This window comes from Xiphophorus maculatus, chromosome 16 (assembly GCF_002775205.1).
Source record: "Xiphophorus maculatus strain JP 163 A chromosome 16, X_maculatus-5.0-male, whole genome shotgun sequence".
In the NCBI taxonomy this organism is placed as follows: Eukaryota; Metazoa; Chordata; class Actinopteri; order Cyprinodontiformes; family Poeciliidae; genus Xiphophorus; species Xiphophorus maculatus.
Genome location: NC_036458.1, coordinates 15,241,510 through 15,268,682, shown reverse-complemented (window position 1 = coordinate 15,268,682; position 27,173 = coordinate 15,241,510). Strand labels below are relative to the sequence as shown.

At 37.8% G+C, this 27,173-nt stretch overlaps 2 protein-coding genes across 4 annotated transcripts; one reads left to right on the top strand and one right to left on the bottom strand.

Annotated features, from left to right (window-relative positions):
* Positions 1-8,709: 8,709 nt before the first annotated feature.
* luc7l3 (LUC7 like 3 pre-mRNA splicing factor) lies at positions 8,710-16,011 on the bottom strand. 2 transcript variants are annotated; one of them, XM_005806315.3, is made up of 11 exons: positions 15,752-16,011; positions 14,292-14,358; positions 14,160-14,199; positions 13,930-14,074; positions 13,739-13,813; positions 12,999-13,103; positions 12,653-12,814; positions 12,201-12,550; positions 11,624-11,844; positions 10,597-10,805; positions 8,710-9,169 (listed from the first exon to the last, which is right to left on the bottom strand). In XM_005806315.3, exons 1-10 carry the CDS (start codon positions 15,848-15,850, stop codon positions 10,630-10,632), a joined length of 1,440 nt encoding a protein of 479 aa, XP_005806372.1. In that variant the 5' UTR covers positions 15,851-16,011; the 3' UTR covers positions 8,710-9,169; positions 10,597-10,629. The 2 variants fall into 2 exon arrangements, with proteins under 2 accessions (XP_005806372.1, XP_023204795.1); XM_023349027.1 differs by having other exon boundaries at positions 8,710-10,805.
* A 2,468-nt stretch (positions 16,012-18,479) lies between these two features.
* ankrd40 (ankyrin repeat domain 40) lies at positions 18,480-25,764 on the top strand. Of its 2 annotated transcripts, XM_023349697.1 has the most exons (6): positions 18,480-18,747; positions 18,873-19,020; positions 21,010-21,158; positions 21,322-21,975; positions 22,283-22,464; positions 23,516-25,764. In XM_023349697.1, the coding sequence occupies exons 2-6, from the start codon at positions 18,887-18,889 to the stop codon at positions 23,657-23,659; spliced, it is 1,263 nt and encodes a 420-aa protein (XP_023205465.1). In that variant the 5' UTR covers positions 18,480-18,747; positions 18,873-18,886; the 3' UTR covers positions 23,660-25,764. The 2 variants fall into 2 exon arrangements, with proteins under 2 accessions (XP_023205465.1, XP_005806397.1); XM_005806340.2 differs by having other exon boundaries at positions 18,481-19,020.
* Positions 25,765-27,173: the final 1,409 nt, after the last annotated feature.

Sequence of the window (27,173 nt, the reverse complement as noted above, 5' to 3'; positions counted from 1 at the left end):
TTCTTTGTTTCTCTTCTTCTCTGTCATCCTCTACATTACCGCTGTGGTGTCACTAGCAGGGGCAGCAGGAAGAGGGCAGAGTAAATCAGCCGGGAGGAGGTCGGCCTCGCTCAGCGGCCAGCATAGGTAATATCCTTGCAGGGAACGAGTCTGGTACTGATTTGCATGATTAAACAGCATCCGCCAGACAACCAGGGTTTCATTACTCATCATGGACACACAGAGGATGATTAGAGAAAAATAAGCGGAGCTCCACGCACACACAAGCGCAGATGTAAACACTGACATGCAGAGACACCAAAATACTGTATATCATAGTAATGCCATATGACAGCATTTGCACCTGAGCAGGAGCAAAGATGAAACCTCACAAACACACACATTGTCCTACCAGTTTGAAACCCAAGGATGCTTAAATCTTAGAGCAATTAAGAAGCTACGTCTTTGATAGGCAATTTGTATAACATCCTGGCTCGTCAAACTTGTTTGTATAATGTCACTATTGTGCACAGGGCATCAGTAATCAGGTACATGACTGATCTCTGTACCAGGTAAGACAGGGAATCAATAGGGAGCCTGTGAAACCCTGAATCGATGAAAGGCCAAAGGATTCAGAATACAGAGGCCGCCCTCTAGCATCCCTCCATTATTTCACGTTGTTAGGGCAGTCCAGCAAACTTATCAAATATGTTGTTTTGCCAGAAAGATAATTTGATTGTGACATCTGTCGAGATATACATCAGCGATTATCCACTCCTTTCCTTGGTAAGTGCGGGCATTTTTCTTAACTGCCAGGATTGTCTGCCCTCTCCAAGCACTGCATAGATCAATAGGTGATATGCAAATATGTTGCAGAGACAGCAAACAGTTTGTCAAGACTTAAAAGCTCACAGGAGATAGATACTATATGCTTACTTTGAGCCAAACATGCAAACATGATACAGTGTGTGCAAAAGGCAGTATCAAAAGGCAAGGGCTAGTTTGAAAAAAAAAAATGCATTTTTAAAATTAGGTTTTGGGGAGTTGCTGAAAGCAGTCAGTATCTTGCCCTTTGTTGACAGCTGCTATCAAAATAATGTGTTTGAAAAAAACAATGAGAAGTTTGGAAGGAAGAGTCAAACTACCTAAGAACACTGAGTGAAAACGAAAGCAGGCTTATCCTGTCTTGCAACCTCAACTCTCACAAATTTTTGTGCTTCTGAAAGTTTGAATCTAGCAAACCTCATTCTTTTCCGAATGCAGGTTAAATCACCAAGCAGTTTCCAAGTATCAAAAACTTTCCAAAACATTTCATCGACAGTAGTTGTTTTGTGAAGAAGAAAAAAAAAGATGTGTTCTATTTGTTTTGCACGTCAGACATTAAAGTGGAAGTCTTACCAAATCTGGCTCGAAATCCAATATGGCTCCTACTGATTTAATTAAAAAAAACAAAAAACATTTGGTTTGCAGTTTGCATGTCATAAAATCTTTCACACACCCAAATCATGTCCACTATCTATTTAGTAACATTATCCTTTAGCATTTCCATTAATGTAATGAACAGATGTGTGCTACTATTAGCTCACACTGGTGGTGCTAACAGTGATTAGCCACCTTGTTGATCATAACATTGACAACAAGAAAATAGTTTCATCTAATTTTATCTCAATCCAAGGTCAAAGTTCAAGGTAAAGATGACTTGCGTTCCTCACGCTTAGCAAAGCATCAGATTTTATACATTGTGTCGGTGTGTGTGTGTGTGGGGGTGGGTGTGTGTGTGTTTGGAGTCTGTGGGAAAAGGATTCTTTGGGTATATGATATGTCTTATTCTGTAATTTATTTTATTAAACGGCTCAATTTGTATTTTTTGTCTACATTATGTATTGATACAACTATCAGTACATAATGGGGGACTACAGTTAGAGAATCTGCTCTAACTTTGCGCAAAGCATTTTTTCTTTGTATGTTACGAACCTGATGCGTACTAGTAGGTGACATATGTATAAAACAATGCTTGCAAGATATAATATGAAGTATTCCATCCAAAATAAACCCTCATTCAGAAAGCCTGCCTATCCTTATGAGTGCCCTTCTAATGTACAACATACTGTATATTTCCGGTACATTCTGAGGTGTAGGAAAGTGTTCAACTAGAGCAGCCCCCTTTGAAATCACCCCGTCACAGACTATGTTTCATCCTGCTTGTGTTTAAGCAGACACCCCCTCTTTGAAGTCCGACACGAGGCTTTTATCTTGTTATCATGCTGTTTCATTGTATTCCCCTGCGTAATGCCATGCAGCGTCCCGAGAGGTACGACAAATACCCTCTCATCCATAATAAGAGAGTCTCCAATGAAGCTGGGGGAAAAAGTGGAAGATAAAAATGTCTATTGTATTACTGAAGCACATCAGAGAGGAGTTGACCATACACCGTAATGACAGGCCTAATTATTCGGATACATAATTCATGCGACAGTGTGCTGTGAACAAACAGGAGGGATCAGGAAAGACTGCTACCATCAGCATTTCTCTCAGGAGAACATTCTGAAGAATTTCTGAGTGAAACAAACATGCTGATTAGAAGTTGATTAACACTCCAGGTCGATTATGTGTAAAAGGTATTCTTAAATACGACATTCATAGAGAACTTCAAGCATCTACTAAACACACAAAAATATAACACAAACTCAACGTCTTTGGTGCTTCTTGACTTAAGAATGGAGCTCCAAAGAAAATGCTCACATTTTCTTTGGAGTAAATGTATGCAAAACAAACCCTTAAGGATTACACAATTTTGAGAAGCTCAACATTAAGTAACATGACTAAGTTTCCATGAAATGTTTAAACTTTATCCTCACACACCTTCAAATTCAGTCCTTACATTTTCTTCATTTAGTTTGCTCATCTCCCTTAATTGGTTTGGTTCAGATGGTAAAGACAAAATTGTTTGGAGTTGAAGTTTGAAAATGGTTTACCCACCCCAGTTTAAGTAAATCTTGTGTGTTTCACTGCATTTCATTAGATACAATTTCATGCAACTGAACTACAATTACAAGACAATGCAGTCAAATTCAGTTGATTGATTGAATTGATTGTTATTAAGTCTGCCAAAGTTGGGAAACAGATAAATCAGGGAAAGCAAGTTGTTGCAATACAAAATCAATAAATGTATTCAGTATATTCCAAACGTGTATTAAAACGAAAAAAGCATATAAAGCACAAATAAGAGAGTAACTTTTTATTGGCTTCTCAACTTTTTGCTCACATTATTTACAAAAATAAAGATATTGTCTTAGAATATTTTTTATATTTCTTATTCCAAATATTCTTACCAAAAGACACATGCTTAACGGATAACTGAGAGACGGTGTTTGGGACGGAAATCTCAGAAAAGCAATCATGACGAAAAAGCTTACACAAGTAAAAACCTAATAAGAATTTTAAGAGCTAATGTGTCTCATGATATTTTAAGTTTAGCCTATGGGCATGCTAGTTGTACAACTTGATTTACTTTTTGCAGTAATATTAGAAAACAGACTTTGAATAATTAATTAAGTGTTGCTCTTTACTCTGCTGGATATTTCATTAAGCACAACTTTAGCAGCACACGGAGACACAGGAACCCTTAAAACGAATTCCTGCAAAAGCAACTGGAGGAAAAACAAGCTGAACCCAAACACGTTCAGAATATTCACAATCTATACATGTTAATCCGACAAACAACACTCAATGGAATGCAGATAATAATTTGTTGAATATGACAATATGACTGGATGTTTTTTCTCTGTGAAAAAGAATAATAAAACTGTGTTCTTATAAAACAAAATATTTATGGTAACATATATACTGTATATATGCACATCATGTTATTTAAAATTTGTAAAAAATGTAAAAAATTTACAGTTTCTCTTCATTGGGAAGGAAGTAAATCAAACCAAAACACTAGCAACCCTATTTAATCTTCTTTATGTAAGAAAATGTTAATATTTTTGGATCAGAAACTATTTAAACTTTTGTGAAGAGCAAAAAGTGGAAACACAAAATCTCTGGCTGCAAGGTCTAAATCTTTTCCGCTACTAACGCTGGATATAATTTAGAACAAGATTTATGTGTTTGAATTTACTCTATTGTTTCTCCTACACGTAAATAACCACAAAACTCTTTAGGCCTGTTGCAGTTACTAAGATCAAGCGTACTTCAATTCCTGTGTTAAATTAAGTAATTGGTGTAATGGAAATAAACTGGCAATGTAATAAAAATAAATTAACTGAAACGTGATCACTCATGTCGATATTGGCTGAAGAAATGAGATTCTAATAAAACCCTTTAAAATGAAGTCATTGAGCACGTTCAGCGGGTATTATCTGATGACTCAACTATCCATTAGAGGGCAGCGTTATATTTTCTTCACTTTAACTCATAAATCATATTTTGTTGATCATTGTATCACTGCAGTTGCCTAAGGCTTTCTCTCTGCACATTTGGACACACCTCTAAGGTTTTTAACACTCTGCAAGACCATTGACTTTTATGTTAGAAGGTAGGCAAGATCAGCTGTGCCCAGCCCCATGGACACAAGGTTACATATGAAATGCTTGGCTTCTTCTACCTGCTTTAAAACATGCATCTGTAGTTGTGCTGTCTATGGGGTCTTAAGGTCAATAGCCCTTTTTTGTGGTGAAAATGATTTCATCCACATAAAACATACTGCAATTTTCCATAAAAAGCCTCAACCTAAAAGCTTTTATATTACCGGTGCTTGTTCCACCCCTTGCCAACTTTATTTTCTAAAATCTGACGTAAATCAAAAATGCTCAGCAGACACCCAGTGCCTTATCTAATTTATGATGATGCATCTAACACAAAAATAATAATAATGCAATGTCAAGTTTCTGGAAACATTTCTTTCTTCCACTACTTTACACTATTTCCACTATTTCTGGTGGCGATGTCAGAGGATGAGCACAGAAAATGAGTTTCTGTTCACACAGGTTTTAAAGCTCAGCTGGGAGGTCTGAACTCTCATAGTGACTGCATTCCTGACTCTGGGTAGCTCTTCAAAAGCCAGAACCGCTAACACTGCAGGACAAAAGAAGAAAAAAAGGCAAAAGCAAAACCGAGATAGCACAAAGGAGGAGATGGTCAGAAAGAGAGAGAGAATAAAAAATGACAGCTCGTTGATTCTGGCTTCTTTCTGGAGGTGACGCCATCTGCTGAGACTGCCGTCAGCAGAGACAGCAGTCTCAGCAGATGAGAAGGTGGTGTGAAGTGCAAGTTCCACAACTGAAGTCACTGTCTATTTTAATCCCTTAAATTATAAACATTAGCAAGATATACAAGGTTCTTTCACCTCTGCTTCGAAAAAAAAACCCTGTAGTTGACTTTGTTTTGGGAGAAGTGAACTGTTGGGGTTTTTATTTTCATTCCTGTGGTGATTTGTAAAATGTATATATTTTCATGCTTCTTCAGGCAGTTATCTATGCATTGGTCGCTCTTCCGTAAAGCACAGATGTTTAAAACTTTAATGAAAAGGACAAGCCTATTTTCTCCTCTGCAAATTTGTCATGTTTCCTTTGACATCTGTCACCTTGGAGATTAAAACCTTTCTTAGGTTGTATTAAATTACGAATACTGAGAAACAAATGACGTTGAACATTTGATTTGGCTACGGAGAAAAAAAAAATTGGTCAAGCAGCTTTCAGGGCATGACGCATGAGTTCAGTTCAAATGACAGAGAAATTATTCTGCCTCATCTCAACCTGAGTGGCAACTGACATAAACTGTTAGCAAGTAAAACAGTTTTGGTTATTAATCAGACAGCGAGCTAAAAGTTCTCATGAATTCTCTTCTCCTGAATAACCTCTGTGCTGCTCTTGTCTTTTAAACTTTGTTTCGAGAGTCAGTGCATTTCTCTGCAACACCACACTAGAGAATCCAAAGGCATTCTTCTTTTTGAGTTGTTTTTTTTTTAGCATCCCATTAAACTCTCTCTTTCGATGCTCTCTTTTCCTGTTTCCTGCGTTGTCACATTTTGGTTTCTCCTGCCTCCCTAGCTTACTATCTCCCTATTGTTTCTAGCCTCTTTTTCCCCCTGTAGCTGCAACTCTCACCCTGGGGAAATTCTGCTTTGCTAATGACATGTGCAGACTGGGTGTTGTAGAACGGGACATTAATGTTGCCTGAGTGTGAGACTGTAGAAAGGAGTTGCTATCCTCAAAGGGTTTTTTTTTTCTCTTAATTCCAGTGTGAACATGCACAAAATAAAAGACAACACATACACAAACACATTCCTTCTCTACACTTCTGATGCTGATGTTACTGCCAGCTCGGTGAAGAATCTCAATTAAAAATAGGTACATAGCGCCCCCTGCTGTTAAGTAATCTAAGAGCATAAAATTCACCGTGTGTTTCTTAAATATGAAATGCAAAGCTCATTTCAGCTCATCAAAACCTCCAAAATTCAGAATGCAATGTTTAATATTTAGCACGCGTTATATTATGTGTAATATGTTTCATTAAGTGCCACATATTGCATTTGAAACTTTGCATATTCCAAATCAAGAGTAAAACGAGATCACATTTCTGACCAAGAGGGGAGATGGGTGTGAAAAAATATATATACCCATCTGTATAAACTGTAAAATACTTTTTTAAATTAGTTGTCAGAACTAATGTTTCTCTACACACTTTTTGTGAACAGCTTCAAACCTGCGTTGCCAGGGGAGAACTGACCTCTGGGATTTGTATACAAGTATGCCAGAACAATTGGAGCACACCAACATTCCTCTGTATCTCTGGTTTTTGCCTCAGAAACAGAGAATGTTCCATTATGGTCTGAAGATTGATGCAACAACGCCATAATGTTAATAAGGAACCAAAATGCTGACGGCATACCTGTAGGTCAGTGATGCTTAAAAGTTTTTTTTCATAGGTATCTCCTCTTCAGCACGAAGGAGCATAAACTCTTAAAGAATGTTGATGTATTATAATCCATGACTCCTAGTGTGTCAAATATGCCCAACACTAGTATGAGAGCCGTTCCAATAGCAGGAGGATGCTTCACAGAGGATAATGCTGTTTCTAGGGGTCATCTGACCAACTGTCTGCAGCCTCTAAAATCAATGAGAAATTTCATTATTTTCAGTCTGTAGCACATAAGCACATGATTTCTTTTCTTCATTTTTTTCATTAAAAACAAAGACAGATGAAGCTCTCTACTAGTGGTTTTACACATTTACCTTCATCAGGCTTAACCGAATATATGCTCAGCATTGTCTGGAATGAGCCATTTTGAGATGAAAAATGCCTGTTTAATGCCTGTTTTGGAACAGAATGAATGTCTGAACTTTAATTATGGCCATCATTTTTGAACAAGTCATGACAGCTGGTTTGTGGTCTATTATACTAGCCACTCCTGAATTCAAATATTTTCAGAAATAATTGTAATTAATTAAAACATAATTATAATTTGTGGAAATGAATGCATACCTTTTCCAAAATGAAACCATTCCAGCTGCCTAAGGATTTTTATCTTGCTAAAAATCTGTTTGATCTTGAGTTTTTAGGCTAAATTGTGTGTTTATATACAATACCACATGATACTAAAACAGGTTTGCATCACTGCTGCTAGATAAACATCTCACAACCCTTTTAAATTCATTAGTCAGAAGTAGAAAGATTCAGCAAACTTAAACAGATTCATTGAAAGCCTGTCCTAACAGGCTAATTAAACACGCCACCTTAAATTTCTGAAGAAAAAAAAACAACAAAAAAAAACTAGTTTCCAAGAGGCAAAAAATGCTACCACAACAAAGGATCTAATCGACTTGAAAAAAATGAAGCATTCATACTGTAGAGACTGAGGAAATATAGCTCTGAAAAGCCCTTAGTTTTTTCCATTTATGTAAATGTTCAATACCAAACATTTACCAGGATCATCGGATGATACCTCTGAAAAACTGAGAAAAGGTGTAAAGACGACTTGATAAATTTTCGCCTGGCATGTCTAATGTGCTGGGAAATAAAACTCATTCAGTACAACTTACCTAAAATTGACTAAATGTTCATTTCAATTGTAAAATGCTTTATAAATCCAGAAGTGAAATTAAATGTTGCAACCTCTGTTATCTAAGGTTTCTCAAAGATGGTAGTTCTGGCAGTGGGCAAAAATGACCTCCAGGAGCAGTCTGTGTTGCAGCGGTCCAGGTGAAGCCTCTGACTGAAAACACACCGTTTTATAGAATGAGGATGCCCAAAGTTGTCCATTATGCTCTTCATTTCTTGAACCATTCTTCTTCACCTCCAGAACTGAACCAGCCGTCTTTATCAGCTTCTTCACCTTTAAGTAATTGGGTCTGCTACTGCTGCCCTGCCTCGGGTAGTGGTACCGGATGCAGCTTGGAGTACTGTCACATTTGTATTTTTTTTCCTGTCTTACTAAGCATATTTCAAAAATCTATTAATCAAATATAGAATTTATTACAAAGAAGATTAAAAAAAATCAACAAAAGACAAGATTTTTACCTTTTAATTTAACATGACAACATGTACATTAAAAGCAAGGCGAAATTTAAACAAATCTTGAATGATGAAGAGCTTCAGATGAGAATTAAAATGAAAATATTTTACATTTATGGGACAAGAGAAATAGCCATGAGCTCAAAGTGGAGGAGGAAAGAAACACTCCCTGCCAAGGATCTTATATTGTACAGACGCTTTTAATTGAGGTTGTTTTTTTTTTTTGTGTTTTTTTTTTTTTTTAAAAGGAGGTCAGGAGAAGTAGAACCTGACAAATGAGTACAAATCACGAGCACTGTTTTTATTCAATTTCCACTAAATGCCAAGAAACATAGGATGTGTAAAGATTTTCAACTCAACAAAAACAAAAAAGCCCATTAAGAACTTTTTCTACACTTTCCATGTGATATCTGGCTGTCATCTATTACCAGTGAATCCGATGAATATGAGATGAACCACAACTGCCTTTTATCCAGCCAATTAAACAAACAAACAAAAAAAAAATCTAAGTATTAACCCTCTCTCCTCATTGAGATATATCATTTCATGGTTATTTATTAAATAACCCCCTACACATCTGTGGTTCACCTTGTTTGTAAGCAGCGAAGTCAGGTTCAGGGTAAAGGTGGGCATGCTCTTCAGCTTTTTCCTCCACAAGACATTCCAGCTTCCCCTGCAGAGCAAAACGGCCACAACAAACAACGTTAGCAAGGGTCCCACAACATGGGCTTGTAGCAAAGACAACCAGCTATGCAGGCAAATGTTTATCTGCTGGTCAAATATGGTAATTTTTTTGTGGGGGCGAAAAAAAATGATGGTCCCATTAACAGAATATAAACCAAATAGTTTAGATTTCTAGCATAAACACTGCAGGTTTTGAACACATTTGGCTACTTTGGTATATTTTATCTGCTTTACATCTATAAAGACTTAGCATTATTTTAAAGACAAACCTATATAATATTCCTTTCGCCAAAGTGGAAATATGCACGACATGTTGGAGAATTTGAGCATAATAATAACACTGTGGACAAATATGTGGCAATTTCAGCCAATGGCAAAAGGACATGAAGGTCGTCTCAGATTATTCATTCAAATAACTCTTCTTCCCCCAACATGTTACCAAATACAGCAGCAAATCAGACAATTAAAAATATACACACGATGGATACATGTTCTAAAAGTAGTAGCTAGTTCTTTTTTTTCTTAGACAGGCAAGAGCATTCAGAAATGGATGTGGGTAGAGAAAGGAGTACCTGGGGTGAGTACCTGCACAGTTTGACAGTCAGAGAGTATCCAAGATTTTTAATTTGCCCTTTTTCTCATGTGGGTCTCGCTCACAACACCAACGCTGTGTGAGGTATAGAAGTCAGCTGCAATTCATCCGATAAACCCTACACCTCCAGTTAGTGTTGTTAAGACCCCCCCAGGTGCTATAACCCCCCCCCCCGCACCTCCCCAAAAAATAATAAAATTAAAAAAAACACAGTGCATGGCATTATCAGGCACAGTAAGCTAGAAAATGGGCAAATTCCCAAAGGTAAAATCTGAACATGTAGAAAACACAGCCACTTAATTTCCTCCCTGAATGGACAAACAGCAATTACTACGTTTTCCTGTTTCAGAGTAAGAATTTTTTTTTATGAAAAGTAATAATAAAAAAACATGTATATAAAGCTAGAGAAATTTGACTGGATCTGTCATTTCTTCCACAGAGTGAAATTAAACATCTGTAAGGATCGAAAACTGATACAAAACGAGGGGTACCTCTGGGCATGTTTGCTCAGGGCTACACTGGCCTTTCCCTCTTGGCTTTGTGTGAATGTTTTCTACTTTCTTCTCATTCATCGGGCCTAGTCCTTCATCTTCAGTGCATACTTACGATGCACTAATCAAAAACAGGATAAAGATATTTGCATATAGTACATACGACAAAAAGAAAAAAATAAATCATACGCATTGAACTGAACATAAACAGCGTGGGAAACGGAAGGGGCAGAAGGGAGGGGTGGAAGGAAGGTAGGAGGGCTGAAGGAAAGGGGAGAGAGTGTGAGAGGGAAGGTCGAGAGCCAGGGGGAGTGAAGAGGAGGACGCACTTACCTGAGCCTGATCTGAGGTCCTATCAGATCAGTTTTAATTGGACTGAGTGTCACCTTCAGATTGGAGGAGCTCTTGCTGGCCATTAAGCAGAGGGGGGGAGGAGGAGGCTGCAGCCTCGGTCTGCATCGGTTCCGGCTCCGACGAAGCCTTAATGGTGGCCGAGTCGCTTTCTTTCTTAGAGCTGCTCTTCTCCTCTGTCGCCTTACGGTCTGACAAAACGATACAGATATTCAGCAGTTGACCAATTATTGCAGTCTGAAAATAACTCACTTAAAAAGCGTGTTATTCAGGCCAAAACAAAGTAGAACATAACATTCAAGTAGAAGTGAAAAAAAAAAAATTTCACAAATGTAAACCTGAAAGGTAGGATTTCATTACTACTGGGCTTAAGTCTCTACCAGCTTTCTATCTCTTCCATACGTTTAATTATTCTTCTGGGAGAATTAGCTCAAGCTCAGACTCCAATAAGCTGTTTTTGATCTGTACAGATGTTTAATTGCATGATAGATTAAAACTAGCTCAATAATTTCTGTTTGCATGATTTATCGTTTTTCTCTTTCTACCAAGAACTGGATGACAAAAATCTTCAGTCTGGTGCTTCGGTCTCAACTAGCCCTTTTTTTGAAGGACAGTTTTGTTTATAGAGACTTCATAATTCATTGTGTTGTTTTATTTGTTTTGGATATTTTAAAATGCCTTCCAGTTCCAGTGTTAAATGTTCATCAGAATTTAAAGCTTACTGATCTTTGAGAACGGTTTCTAGTGTTATCATAATATTGTCATATGAAAATAGTCTCAAGACAACATTTATCGCAATGACTTCTGGGACAATGGTGCCATTAGAGTGGAGGAAGTTTTTGCATGAAGGCCAAAAAGTTACATTCTGGTTTGAATTGATAAAAGCAAAGTTTCATTTTCAACTGCTTTTATTGCACTCTCACTTTAAATTCAAACACAAAACCTTGAGGTTTCATGATGTAACATGACAAAAATGGCAAAGCTCAAGCTGAGGAAAACAGGCTCCCACCTTTTTCTTTTGATGACCGCTCTTTGTCTTTGTCCCTTCCTTTGTCTCTGTTTCTTTCTCTATCCTTGTCCTTGTCTCTTTCTCTGTCCTTGCTGCGGCTCCGGCTGCGATGGCGGTGAGACTTGCGCTCTGAGCTACGCGACCTCCTCCTGTCGCGGCTGCGGGAGCGACGTTTTTTGTCGGATCGCTCACGACTGCGCCTCCTCTCTCTGTCACGACTCCTGAAGAAATAAGGAGAACAAGTTGAAGAAAAATATATTTTCTCTACATACACACACACTCAATTTGAAGCAAGACATATCGAAGCATGTAATGTAAGCAAGTCTTCCTTTAATGTTCTTTCTTTGAGATGGCAAACATTAACTGATTCTTCATGCCAGTTTTCAGATTTTCTCTAAATTCTAATTTTATTATAGTTTTAAGTCAAAAATAATGTTCTAAAATCCTTTTCATGATGCTAAATATCTTTTTATAAGAGTGAAATAATTCATTAAACTGAAAACTTTAATCCTATTTCATAGCTGATTGTAGCTATGAAGGAGAAGGAGCAGAAAAAAAGAATAATAATCAACTATACCTGCTGCGCTTCCGTTCCCTGTCCCGTTCCCGGCTTCTAGACCTCCGGCGGTCGCGGGATCTGCTCCGCCTCTTCTCCGACGTTCGGCTGGAGTGGCGGCTGTTGGAGTGGCTTCGCCTCGCCCGTCTCTCACGGTCCCGCTCTCGCTCCCGTTCTCTGTCTCGCTCCCTCTCTTTCTCCCGTTCTCTCTCCTTCTCCCGTTCCTTCTCCTTTTCCCGCTCCTTCTCCTTCTCTTCCTCCTCTTTGCGCTTCTTCTCCCGCTCCTCCCGCTCGCGCTCTCGCTCTTCTCTGTCCCGTTTGACAACAGGGCTCTCGCCTTGAGGGTCCTCAGAGCGACGTCGGAGTTTTTCCTGAGGACACAAATTCCCAATTGAATAAAAGTCAAAACCAAAAGCATTCAAATGAATTGTCTTAGATTTCCAACGCTCAGCTGAGGCATTTCATAATGTTACCTTAAGCTCCTCTACAGTAGACTTTATCTTAGCGTAGCCCATGTGTTGTTTGCCCATCAAATGGTCATCCACCCTGGACTGTGCATCACCCACGATGAGGAAGGCCCCACACACCTCACACACCTCCATCTGCTTCTCCTGAGCAGCAAAGCTCTCAATAGTCTTAAAAAAAAAGCTCAATATTAGTTTCACCCTATAATTAATAAAAACGTAATTCATTTTGGATTGATGTATTTCAGCACATCGTAGGATAAACTCTTGTTTGAAAACAAACAGTGTTACACAAGCAACACCTACTATCTTGAGTTGCATCAGTAGGCCGATTAGCCGGTGTTAGGTGACTCACCGAGGGGGTGGAGCTCAGCATCTCCCTCTCCTCCTTCAGCTGCTCCACCAGCTTCATCATTCCCTGAGCCTCCTCCACCCGGCCCTCCGACCCCAGTTCCTCAATCTAAGGAAGAGAACCATGTTGCAGTTTATTAGCAGAGAAAACGGGAAATCTTGGTAATCTATTACAATTCAGTTTAAGATTGTATGACCTTCTTTATCACCAATTTATTCCAATGTAATGGCAATTCCAAATGTGTAACTGTAGTTACTGCAGAGTTAAACTTGGCTATTGCTGATATCAGTGAAGGATTTGAAAACGAAATACAAAAACAGCACAAAAATATCAGGATCTATTTTAAATGAAACTGAATGTTCTCCCGACATGTTCGCCACGAGGTCATTCAGGCTCAGAGAGAACGAGACGTTCAGCAGATAAAGGGAACGCCAAAACTGTTACAGCAAATTTGCTCTCTTCTTTTTGAGGTTTCAACTTCTCTCAGTCATGAAACAAGTTGGATCTGGTACCAAAACATTTTGGAAATCATACGAGTTAAACTAAAAACCAGAATTCTCCTAGACAATATTAGCTGCATCAAAAGCTATTTTAACACATAGAACTGCCTAATCCTGCGTGTGTTTATATAATTATGATCCAAAACAAACATCTAAAAATATTGTGAAAAGTTTTCCTTCACAATTTTCTTATCAATGGATCTCAAACAAATGTAAAATTATACCAACAAATTAGTTGCAAACCTGTAAAACCAGGTCTTCTATCTTCTCTGTTAGAACGTTAACTTTCTCTTCATTCTTTCCAGATGGACCCGGGCCCTGAGGGAATAAAACCGCAATGTCTCACACAAACAGTGCATTTATTTTCCTGTGGTTTTTCCACAATAGGTAAAACTGCATATTTGTGAGAAAAAACTAATAATAAAATTACAAACCCCTGCATTTTGCTGAGCTTGGGAGAGTGCAAGCCGAGCATGTCCTCTACGAATCCGCCGCTCCACTTCCGCCAGGAGAGACTGCAAATACCGCAGGAATTCTCGCTCGTAGCCTTCTTTCATAAACCGAGAGCTTTTCTCGTACCTGTGGCAAGAAAGAAGTTTATCAGGTCAAAACATCCAAAATGGGGAAAACATATATATACGCTAAAATCTTAAGCAGAACTTACAGTTTCCTTAGATTTTCATCATGGATTTTCTCACAAGGACCTGGAAAAAATAAAAATGCCTCATTACACTATGTTATAACAGTATTAATTTAATACTATTAAATTATTATTATTCTTTCTTTAGGTCCTTACCCAAGTCAGAGCGAGTGTTTGTGAATAGCTCCGCTGGGCAGAAGCCACACAGATAGTATCGACAAACCTTAAGAGAAAAAGAGAAATATAAAACTTTTCTTAAGTTTATATTCTAAGAAATATTTATGAAGAATTGTAAAACTCTGAAAATCAAGGTTTTCGTTCATTTAAGTCAAAAACTATTTCAGACTTCTATAATCAGTACAAGCACACTGAAGAAGTGCACACTTTTGACTTGTACAATTCAATACACAAACAAAAATAAAGTTAACTTTACTCCAAATCAACTCAGATGTCAGTATTTTTGCATCAAATGAAACCAACAATAATGCAATATTGTCCTCTAACCTGATCAAAGAAAATAAGAATCAGCAGATTCTCTAGGTCGGAAAAGGAACTAGTCTGCGTCTTCCTTTTTTGCTCCAATTGCTTGATTATGCCAAAACCTGCACCACTGCCTTAAAAATCCAACTTTATTTGGCTTCTTTAAAATATAAAATGTATAAAATGATTTGTTATCCATTTTTAATTAAAAAGTGATGCAATGCTTATGTGCCAAATTTACCTGATGAGCAGATTTATTATTTTCAAATAAACTAAATCTATAATTTAGAAATGTGAAATGGCCATGTAGTAAAAACAAATTAGAAACGTTTTTTATATATATATATATATATATATATATATATATATATATATATATATATATTTTTTTTTTTTTTTTTTTTTTCCTGGCATAACAATCTTAGTCACTGTTTTTTTTTTATTTATATATAGGCTATATACCGTATATAAGCATATTCTACAGTAACTAATTTGGTTCTTTGAATAAAACACCATAACAAGCCAGTTCTTTTTAACATCTGAAAAAACAAAACATTTTTTGTTTGAGGTTTTAGAGCAACCTCAGAGCATTTTTTGTGACTTGGATAACAACTTCTCGCTGGTTTCAGTGTAAAACGAGGGAAGCATACTGTACTACCGACAAACTTTAGCGGTAGCTCTCATTTTAAACCCACACGTGATCTTAACACTTAGAAATTTCTTTCAACACGTACGACTTTAAGTTACTTATTCGAAGAGCACATATATGAAAAAAAGTGTCTAATCTGAGAAAACTTGATTATGACACATTTAAAAGTATTTCTCGGGTATCTTGAGGCTTTAAAAACCTCGTTCTGACGAGAGCGTTGCCATCCTTCATTGTGACTCTCTGGCCTAGCCTAGCTTAACCGTTAGCAATTTCAGGTTAATACCGCTAACATGCGTACCTACAAAGCAGTGTCCCCTAAGATTTAATTAGAAGAACCTTTTTAAATGAAACTTAAAGCGAAAATGAAGATGAAGAAGCCAGTTGAGTCCCAAACCATAGAAGACATTATGTAAGACATCTCGCATTGCCTAAAAAAATGTTAGCTCATCACATTTTCGAAGCTAAGGTTAGCTACATGCTAACTTACGCTCTCGTCATCCCATCGCACGTTGGAGCGCTTCTCATCAGGGGCCAAGTTTCTGTCTCTGCCCATTAACTCATCGAGTAACTGGGCTGCAGACAGCATTTTGACAGGACTGCGGTGCCTTCTCCTGGAGTACCGCCGTGTATCCCGAGGAGCCTATTTATGCCAAATACAACGCTAAGTAGCTCTAACCAAAATGGCAGACGCTGGAGCAGCAACAACGCCCGCTCACCGCTCGTCTACGAAAAGGTCAGTCTGAACCGGATGCAGAAACTGATGCAGAGTTCAGTAAAGTTTTTTTTTTGTTTTTTTTTTTAACTTTATTTATTGTAATAAACAACAATACAAATGTACTGTGAACAAATCTCAGGAAGATAACAATAATTTACCAGGGGGAGCATAAAATAAAGCAAGAAGATAAGAAAACGACAATAAATATAAATATGTATAAAGGAACTAGCACAAATTGTGATACGTGTGCCAGATGTCACAGTGCATTAACATAAAAGATAATCCAAAATTCCAAGTTGATTACAAGCCCGTATTGTTGATTCTGCTTTTTGATTAGTGGAGGATTGAATTGTTGATAAATAATGTTTAAGTTTGATCAAAAAAACTAAAAAATGTGTTTTGTTCTTCAAAAATTTGCATTTATGTAGGTGAAATTTAGCATTAATAATTAGTAAATTGATAAGGAGACTCTTTACACTCATTCCTCCATTTTGTTGAAATCCAAATAAGACATTTTCCCAATATAAGTGAAAGCCTGCTGAAATTTTGGAATCAACAAAGTTACAAAAATGTTGCCAAAATATTTTAGAATGAGGGCACAACCAGAACAAATGAGTGACCGATTCTGGGCAAACAACACAGAAGGAACAGTTTACATCAATGTTTGTCTTTAAATAGACTTAAGAGTTCAGTAAAGTCCCACGCATGGTCCCACTGTTGTGAGCAAATAAATGTCTTATAAACTATGCTATGAATTTTTTTTTTTTTGCATCTTACAGATTTCTCCTATTATTGTTATTATTATTATTGCTTTTTATAGTTACAGTTTAATGTTTCAGAGCATATAAAACCATGACAAGAGCACACACAAAATGTAATTTTGAAACTTCAAGTCCAGTCAGAAAACACAGCTTACCATATTTGTTTGGTTCAACGTCAACAATGAAAAGGTTCCATTCACCTTTGTTTACAAGGTGAATGGAACTGACTGAACCTGATTACTGTCTGATCTGTAGAATCAATCAAGAGATCATAAAACCTTTCTGAAAACATAAAATAGGCTAAACTATATCAAAAAGCAGCATCATATAGCCAAACAAAACTGTGGAAGAGATGAGGAAAAATTCAATGACATATCAAACTCTAAAATGTTACAGGGCTTTGGAATCTACAATCATTTCAATTCAATGACTCATTTAGAACTTAAAGAACTTATAGTTCATTTATTAAGTTAGTGTTCATGTTAGGACAAATATGAAAAGAGTTTCAAAATTTTTAGAAATGACCTTGTCAAAGTTCAGACTTAAATCTGAATTAATTGCTGTGGCATGACTTTGGGTCAGTTTCGCCTTAAAATAAGGGTTTAGTTTGTCAAGTGATCAAAATATACCCTTCTTTATCTATTCTATGCCAACATTATGACCTTAACTGGTTAGTTTGACCAGAAAAGTTTACTGGTGTTTACTCGATCCACCTCTTTAGTGCACCTTTAAAAAGCTTAGCATTTTTTCCGTTTCATATTGCTTCTACTAAGTTTTATCATCACAATACATAGCCTACATTTTTTAAGTTTATGCTCTGGAAAATTGATAGTAATTGGTTGACAGTCAATCACACTTTATTGATCCCATAGGAAACTTAAATGTTGTTGGAACTTATGCAAGGCTTTTCAAAGAGTTATTCAAGATGCTGATGGATGGGGGCAGGAATTATAGTCTCTTACTGTTTCATCAAAGAACAACAACAAAAACTGATTATGTTATATCAGATCTAGGATAGATTTGGGGTCGCCCCGGGGTCTTTCTGCACAGAGTTTGCATGTTCTCCCTGTGCATGCATGGGTTCTCTCCGGGTATTCCGGCTTCCTCCCACAGTCCAAAAACATGACTGTTAGGTAAATTGGTCTCTCTAAATTCTCCCTAGGTGTGAGTGTGTGCATGGTTGTTTGTCCTGTTTGTCTCTGTGTTGCCCTGTGACAGACGGTGACCTGCCCAGGGTGTACCCTGCCTCTCGCCCGGAACCTTAGCAGGAGATAGGCACCAGCACCCCTTCCGACCCCACTAGGGACAAGGGTGTTAGAAAATGGATGGATGGATGGATGGATGGATGGATGGATAGATGGATCAGATCTAGGATAGCGGCTGCGCTGGCATGTGGATATTTATTTCCCTCTAGTGGTCACATTTTGGAGATGCAATAGTCATTTACCTATATTAGATGTAATAAACATTACAATAACTCATAATGTTTATTTACATATGTTTTATTAGTGTGAATGCTGTTGGCATTCATTTAAAAATAATTGACAGTTTTTTATATATATAATGCATTAAAAATAGAACTATACATGCGTAGTTTTAATAAGCTAATTTAACTCGTTTTGTTTTTTAAAGATCGGATTTATTTGTTAAGCAGACAAAGCTGTGAAAAATAGCAATAAAGAGTAATGTAACGACAGTATTTTGAGCTAAAATATGAGAAAGTGGAACCAACTACCTGGGTGCATAATGTTGTCACATCCTAACCCCTCCGACTCGACGAACAAGCGGTGGTGTTTGAGACTGACAGGACACCGTCACTACTGTCTGAATGACCCAGGCAGGCTATAGTCAATGGTAGTATGACATGAACTAACATCATAATTGAATGTTGAGTGTTTAACTCCAGTCTGAGGATTTGAAGAACTCTTCAAAACGAAGTTACGTTAGCCGAAGCTATTTGTTGTCACAAGCTAGCATCCCCTGTCAAGTCAAGCTAGCCACTTATAGGTAAGGTTGACCGGTTAGCTGGTCAGACTCTCAGCGGGACTCTGTGTGGGCATTACTAGCGAACACAGTGTCAGACCATATTATTGTCGAGACACTTTTGCCGTCCTATGGTCTCACTCCGCTAGCTGCTGGTGCCAAAATGTCCACGACTTCGTTGGATAAAGAATTGCAGGAGCGCCTGAGAGAAGCGTCTGCCATCGGGGATATAGACGAAGTGCGGTCGCTGGTGGAGAGCGGGGTGAATGTTAATTCACAGAACGAGATCAACGGGTGGTAAGTGTTTCTAGTAAATTACCGCAGTTTGTGACTGACTTTTTGTTGTGTTTAGCTTCACCAATTGAAACCCTCGTAGGAGTCACTGAGCCCAGTGCGTCGTTGTAGGGATAAAAATGGTCAGTGTTATCCTATTAGGCGACTCTAAGCCTGTTAACCAGTCAGCCTTGCCTCTTTTGCTTTATCCGAGCCGTAGAGCTCCGAGTCTGTCGAAATGCCCTTTATCACTCTGCATGCCAGTGGTTAAATAGGCGCGTTGTTGCTGTGAAACTACAATAATATCACAACGGATCCAAAAGGATAACATGTTCAAGTGGGGGGAAAAATCCCAATAGGGAGTCAGTCCTTCAGGGCTGGTGTCATTTATGTTTTTTCTCTGGTTCAACCCACCTGAATCAAAAATGGCTCATTAGCAGGCCTCTGCAGAACTTTGTCATGTTGAGGTTGAGTTAAAGCTGTTAAGCTGGTTCTTGAGGGCTCCAGGTGAACTCCATAAAGGCTCTGATCATAGCTAGATCAAATGTGATAACAGGTGCATTTAAAAGAATTAGATAAAAAATGTTATTTCAGCAATTAAAATTAAAATGTTCAAATTCATTTAAAAATATTTATTAGACAGAATCCTGTTGGTAGCAGTTGTTTTTCTTTTAATTTCAGTTGTTATAGATTACAGATAATAGAAACGTAGAAGTTACTTTCTCATATAATCAGACATTTACATAAGCAGTGTTCACAGTAACCTTTTAATTACGTCTGCCAAGCTGGCACATGTGGGAGTGTCTCGGGGAGGACATTTTTGAAACATGTCAGGACAATGTTCTCAGATTTGCATAATTCACACTGTACTAAAACTGTAGTAAAATTTAATAGCTACAATAAATTACAGCTCTTTAGTCCTGATAAGACATGTGTGTGTTAATAGCGTGACTTGATGCAAGGGATGCCACAGCTCAAGCTCGTATCATGGATATATGTCTGTGTGTGGTGTTTCTTGAAACCCCTGCAGCAGTGCAAGTCTTGTAAATCTCCCCCTAAACTCTCTAATATCCCTGTTTGTGCACTTTTTCTACCACACTACTGCCAACCAGCTTCTTTAGGAGTGAACCTTTGTGGCAGCAGTCTTCCCCATGATTCCCTTGTCAAGGGTGTGGCCATAACATTAGCGTTTTTTTATTAAGATTTTATTTTTATTTTTTTTTACTTCATCCTCTGAATTTTTCTAATTGAAGCTGGATTTCTGGTTCCCATTAACTGTAAACCATAATCATTAATTGTTGAAATATAAAACTACGTATCATGTATAAAATCATAACCTAGGTGATATGCTGAAAAACATTTTGCATGAAACAAGTGATGAGACTGGTGAATAAAAATGTTATATAGCAAAAAAAAAAAGTTAGGAACTTAGTGACGTTACAAAAAGGTAACCAAATTCTAAATTAAAAAGCTTATTCTGCAAAACAAAAAGTTTACCAAAAATGTGTACAAATGATCAAACTATCATTAATAGTTTGATCAAAAATGATCAAACTCATTTATGATCATTTATGATCATTACGAGAACGTGTTTGAGAGCGTTCCCAAACACTTCTGGTGAACTACATGATGTTTGCCAATAATCCCAAAGGATTATTACATTTTACTTGAAAGAAAATTAACAATATTTATCCTAGATTTTTGTATAGCATTATGTTAAAAATACCTCAGAATGAACCTTGAGTTAATGAGTTCTTTCTAGTTTGGAAAGAATGGTTGTCATTACAATGTCAGCCATTTTTATTTTTTTTAATTAAACGTGATACTTTAAGTTTAGAGATGGCTCGTCTACACTTCACCATCTGGATATATTAGATTTTCAGGTTTCATGTTATAAAAGGAGCATGTTTGTTTTTAAATGATAAATGTAGACATATTTTTCTTTGACTGTTTAACAAAGAAGCTGCAGAGCATGAATGGATGGAAAGAGCAATTTTTGATTTCTTCCACCAGGACATGCCTGCACTGGGCTTGCAAGAGGAACCATAAGCACATTGTGTCCTACTTACTCAGTTGTGGAGCGGACAAAGAAATCCTCACGGCTAAAGAGGAGCTCGCCTCTCAGCTTACATCTAAACCAGAGATCAAGAGACTCTTGGGAGGTTAGATCTTTTTTTAATGTTCTCCTTATTCTTATCATGTTCCAATTTTGCTATGTTCAGTTAAAACCCAAGCCATTATTTGTCTAAATCTGTCTATTAAAGTATCGTCTTTGTCATTATGTCAACCTTTTAATAAATAATGATTGTCTGTGCACTTTCATAGTTGAGGTGGAGGAAGTGCCTGAGGTGAAAGAGCCTGAGTTACCAATCATCCCAAATTACCTGTCCAACCCGCCCTTTATGTACTCCAAGATGGACAATAAGTCAGAGATCCTCCAAACCCAGCCCCTCACACAGAACGGCTCTAGAGATTACGCTGAAGACACGCAGAGTGATTCAGCCTCGCTGTCCTCCACCGATGAGCTCCAGAAACCCCAGAGCATGGTGTGCGACGGCCCCGCCCCTTCACCAAACCCCGTCGTCAATCACAGCCAACCTCCAGCTGCTGAATTCATTCCTGTGCCTGAGCAAAACGGCGTGTCGCCCAGCATGGCCTCATCCCACAGTCACACTGTTGTGAACCACACGGTGCCTATTGACCTCTCAGTGGAGCCTCACCTGGTCAACCATGCCGACTACCCTCACATGGTGGCCCACAACGGTACTGTGAGTTCACCTCCACTGGCCTCGCCGCGCCCAAGCTTGACCGGCGGTGGTGGCGGCGGCACACAGGTTCAGGCTCCAGTGGCCAGCGCGAACCCCACCATGAGCCGTCAACAATCTATTCCACAGCAGCTGAGCTACAGCCAGGCCAATGGGCCCATGCCAGCGTTTCAGCCTTTCTTTTTCACCAGCACCTTTCCTGTAAATGTACAAGGTGGGTTAAACTACTACTTGTTTGTTGTTTAGTTTTTACATAAACAAAATACTGAACTTCCCACATACAGCATACAACTTGATGAAGCAGAAAAGGCTCTTAGTGGGTGTGACATCACTCACCTTGACCTCTGACCCCTACAACAGAGACAAATATGCAGAGAAGTTTAACTGGTCCAACAAGGTTGCTTTGTTAGTACATGACTATAATCAACTGGTGACGCAGTTATCCTGAGATCCCATTGTGTCTGTTAAACAAGCCATATTATGTGTGTAATAAGGAGGTATCTCTCATTTTTTTCTTTTAGAGTTGGTTCTGAAGGTTCGAATCCAGAACCCAAATGCACGGGAGAACGACTTCATTGAAGTAGAACTGGATCGTCAGGAGCTCACCTACCGTTCCCTCCTGAGAGTCTGCTGCCGCGAGTTGGACATCAGTGCTGAACATGTGGAGAAGATCCGCAAGCTGCCAAACACCATGTTAAGAAAGGTACAGCTGACAGATGTGTTGCGGATTATGTACTCATGCGTTACTATACATGTATTGTGAAAAAAAAAATGCTGTCTGCGAATCGAAGTGTATTGAAATTAGGGCTGCAACTAACAATTATTTTAGCAATTGATTATTCAATTGATTAATTGGAAAATAAATTCTGCAAATTTTTCATTTAATCATATAAGACTTTTTTATATAATATTAGAAATACAGTATATTAAAAGTTACAAATAATTCAATTCCATGTTTAAATAAGAAAATATACATTTTATTGGCTGAAATGCATTAATAGCATTCCATTATTGAACGTTTAGTCGTTTGTAGCAAAGGAAACATCTATAGCTAAAAACATATTTTTAACATCAACAACAACATGTTGATAAATTTCTGGATAATAATTGAATAGCAAAAGGTTTTTAATAGGACTTCAAAAAAAATTGAACCAGGTGAATCTAAACTTATACCACCTGATTTCTGGGTAGAACATTTTTATCAGTTTTTTATTTTTTATTATTTATCTTAAATGCCAACCTTATAGAATTTTTGTACAATTTTGGATTATTTAAGACTCTGAATGTGTTGTTCTTTTAGCAAGTGGAAATTTCCTTTGAGTCTCCAGGTAGCCATTAACCGATTACTAAATTAGTTGACAATTATTTCAATAATCGATTCACGACAATTAATTGTTTTGGCCCTAATTTAAATTATGTGATTAAAAAGTCGACCATCTCGTCTGAAGATTGCTTGATAAAGATAGTATTTGTAAATCCAATTGTAAAAGACAGAATCACAGGCAAGCGTCCTAAATGTCTATTACATTAGTAATATTACCGCAGTAACTCAACGTTAATTTCAAAACTTTTTTACTCTCCTGTAAACACCAGTCAGCTTAAATTGTCCTAATTTAAGTTTTTTTTTATAGGTTGGCAGCTCATAACTGAGAAACTTCCACCACCCTTTGTCAGAACAATTTGGTCATTAATGAACTGGTATTTTTATAAGTCAGGAATTTCTTTATTCCAACCGATTTGTCCTTCCTATTCAGGACAAGGACGTGGCTCGGCTGCAGGACTTCCAGGAGCTGGAGGTTGTGCTGGAGAAAGCAGAAGGCCTGTCCCTGTTCTCTGGTACGGGGAGCCTGACAGACAGGCCCTGCTACAACATGAAGGCCTCTCGCCTCACTTACTGAAGCAAACCCAGACCCAGAGGTCTCCCTGACGACGACGGGCTTCTGTAGCTTCCCTCGAGCAACCTCAGATAGTCGCCCTGCCCAGCTCCTTTGTTCCAGCTTTGTTCAGCTTTGATGTTTGACCAATATTTCAGCTGGGATTTGTTTGTACAACTGTAGCTATTGTCCTCCTCCTATCCCCTTCTGGGCCTGCTGCTGCTGCTGCTTATGTGTACCCGAATCAGTTCCAAGTGAAAGCTGATGCATGGTATCCTCGAATATGTGCAACGTATTTGACCCTCTTTTTTCCTCTTTATCATGCCCTCCCACTGCACTTCGTGCCAAGGAGTAAGTGGGTCAGCAGAGGGGGACGTTGGCTTGTCTTCCTAACGGGCTGGATTCTGCGATCGCCTTATATGGACAAGTTTTTATTGTGGAAAACTGGCCAAGAGGACATCAGGAAGGATTAACATAAGATCATCATCAGACCACCATGCCGGATAAGCTGCAGCGCAGTGGACCACACAGCAACTTTGGTTTCTGACAGAATGAGCTACAGAGTCATATCCGTTTAGTCTTGGTTGTGCACACATGCTCTTTGCATAAACCATAGTGTCTTCTCACAGACGATATCTGTTATTAGCCAAATGAAAGCAAAGTTTATCTCACTTAATTAGGAGTAGTTCATTTATTGGCCTCAAATAAACATATATTCTCATCTGCATCCTCTCAGAGACGATTTAAAGAAAACTTATTTCCTGTTTTTGAAATAATTCCACTGTGGTAAACGAATAACACAGGAGTTATGCTTTTTATTTTTTGAACATAACACTACATTGCTGCTACTTTTTTATGTTCAGCAGCCAGAATCAAACTTCAGTTTTCAGAGCAGAGCCACATCTTGCATTCTGGTGGCAAAGCAAATGTGTATGAGGTTTCATCTTAAAACGTTTAATCCTGCCCTGTGTTAAATATTTTTACATTGCTGTCAATTTGTTTAGTGTCAATTTAGAATTGAGACCCCAAAAAAAGAAATAAATAAACCGGACTAGCCAGCAAAGACAATAATTTCACTAACAAACCTGTCACTATTTTAGAGGAGAAGGTAGCTTTGTTTTCATTTTTGTTTTCTCACAAGTGCTAAAGGAAAACATACAGATTTTTGTTTTCTTTTGGAACTTGGCCATGATATTCTTTGTTCATGTTGAGGACTACGCATAACATCAGTATCTATCATACGGCTACAGTTTTTCTGTTCAAAGCCAGTCTGGTCCTTTTTTTGAATCATTATTTCAGAACTAACATTTGCCTTTGACACTTTTTCTAGCTTGACAATTTAAAAAGGTCACTTTGAATTTGACTTGAAGAATATCTTGAACACTGAGAAAATACATATTTACTCTAAAGACACACACTTGTCTTAGATAGCAGATTTGTTTACGCTGCCTATGTTAACATGTTACTGGGGCTCCTGTTTAAAGTTCAGTAATGGATACTAAATATGTCTTACAATCAGCGTCTTACCTTGTGGTGAGAGTTTAATTCTCTGAATATACTTGAGCCTCTAACTCTTTGTTTTAATTTGGGTTTTAGGTAGTGTTTGTGTATATATATATTTTTTTTACCAGCTAGGCCTGTTTGGTTTTTTTTGTTTGTTTTGTGTCAAAAAAAATCTCCTGCAGTTGTGCAGGAGTTCATCACCGAAAGATCCGAAATGCTTTTGTTGAAGTGCAATGTGAAGGAAGAGGAACGTGTTTCAGTAAGAAGAGCGAGACGATGTTAAGAGAAGTTATGCCACGTGTGCGATGCTGGAGCTTGAAATAACAAAGCAGACATTGTGAACTGAAACAATGTATGCTAAATGAAATGTGCTTTTTTTTTTTTCCTTTTTTTTAAGAACATTTGATTTTGTGAAAAGGGGATGCCTATGTTGTGCTTGTTGGTTGCACATTATTTCAAAATACAGAATACAGTTGGAATTAACCTATGCATCCAGAGTCTGATATTTTTATATACAGTAGGACCTGTATACATGTACAAATAATCTAATAAATAGGCACTGTTAAAATTGTGATTTTGTTCTGGAAACCTTTAACTGTTCTTTGATAAAAGCATGGTAAATGAAACAATCTGTTTTCCTCATCCTTTATTTTAAATGGACCGTTTCTTATGTTTTTGTCTGGTTAGAGTAGCCTATGATAACATGCAATGGTTTTTGTTTTCCTTTTCATTCAGACAGAAGATTGACCATTTTTATTTGAGTAATTCCCGACAACCTAACTTCAACAGCACTGCTGGGATTTTCAACGTTACCTTGTTCAAACTGACAATAATCAAGCTCAGAATATTTTTAACAGTGTATCAACTATATAGATATTGATTATGATCGGTATCAGTTTTTCAAACAAATGGAAAAACTTCAATTAATAGCTAAACATTTAAATATATAAAGATTTAGAATATTTTGGTACAAAAATATCATTTATATTGTGTATTTGTTTTGAATCCACACAGTGTCAAATTTAATCACACCAGCTTAAAAGAAAGCAACAAATTAACATTTCAATTCATGTTTTTCCACTATTGTCCTGTTAGCACACCCATTGTGTTCAAGTCTCAACCAACTGATTGTCGATTTCATGTGAAATTGTAGAATTGACGCATTTATGAGATTTAGCCCAGGCAGTTTACTTAATATTGTAAGCCCTTTTGTTTTATAGTAGGGTGATGCTTTGCGTCAGGTGGTTCATTTTTGTTACAACAGAGTAATAATGCTAAACACACAACAATAACTGGTTTGGGAAAAGATGCAGCAGGCTAATGTTAAGCTACAGCGCTCATAATTATTTTGAAGACCTGAGCATATTAGAAGAGTTTGTTGAATTGCAGGAATTGCGCCACCTTCCAGCTGCAGGGTGCCCTGCATGTTCAGTCAGTCGTCACAACAACCCACTGTTGTGTTATCCTGCAATGATCTTGCAGAACATGAGGTTTTGTTGTGTTCCCTGTCCGACTTAAAGAACACAAACAGCATCTACTTTACGGACACATCGTCACTGCTGTATCTGTGAAATGAAGACAATAGTGTTCATGCGGTGACCAGATGTCCAGGTGATGCAATCTGCAGAGAACAAATATTACAAAATCTACACAGGGTCGCAAGGACAAAGCTATGCAAGTCTTCTGGCCTTGATGTGTTCTGTTGGATGTCTAGACTAGAGTGGGGGTTAAGCTTACAGCCGTCCTGTAGCTGGATGTGTCCCTCTCCTTTGCTTTGAATTTAGACACTTTTATTAAGCTTAAAATGCACTTAGAATACCTTTATTGTCTTGAACCAGCTTTCTAGACATCCAGCGCAGGGAGTAGAAGCAGTGGATCTACATGGTCAGGCAACATTAGTCGCAAGTTGATTTCTTTGTCACTGAGCAAAGTTCAAGTCATTCTCTAACAGATCGAAAAGTATTTCCCAACAAAACTGTCCTAAACAACAAAGAAAATACATTATAGTTAAAAAATGAGAAATCCTCACTTCGCT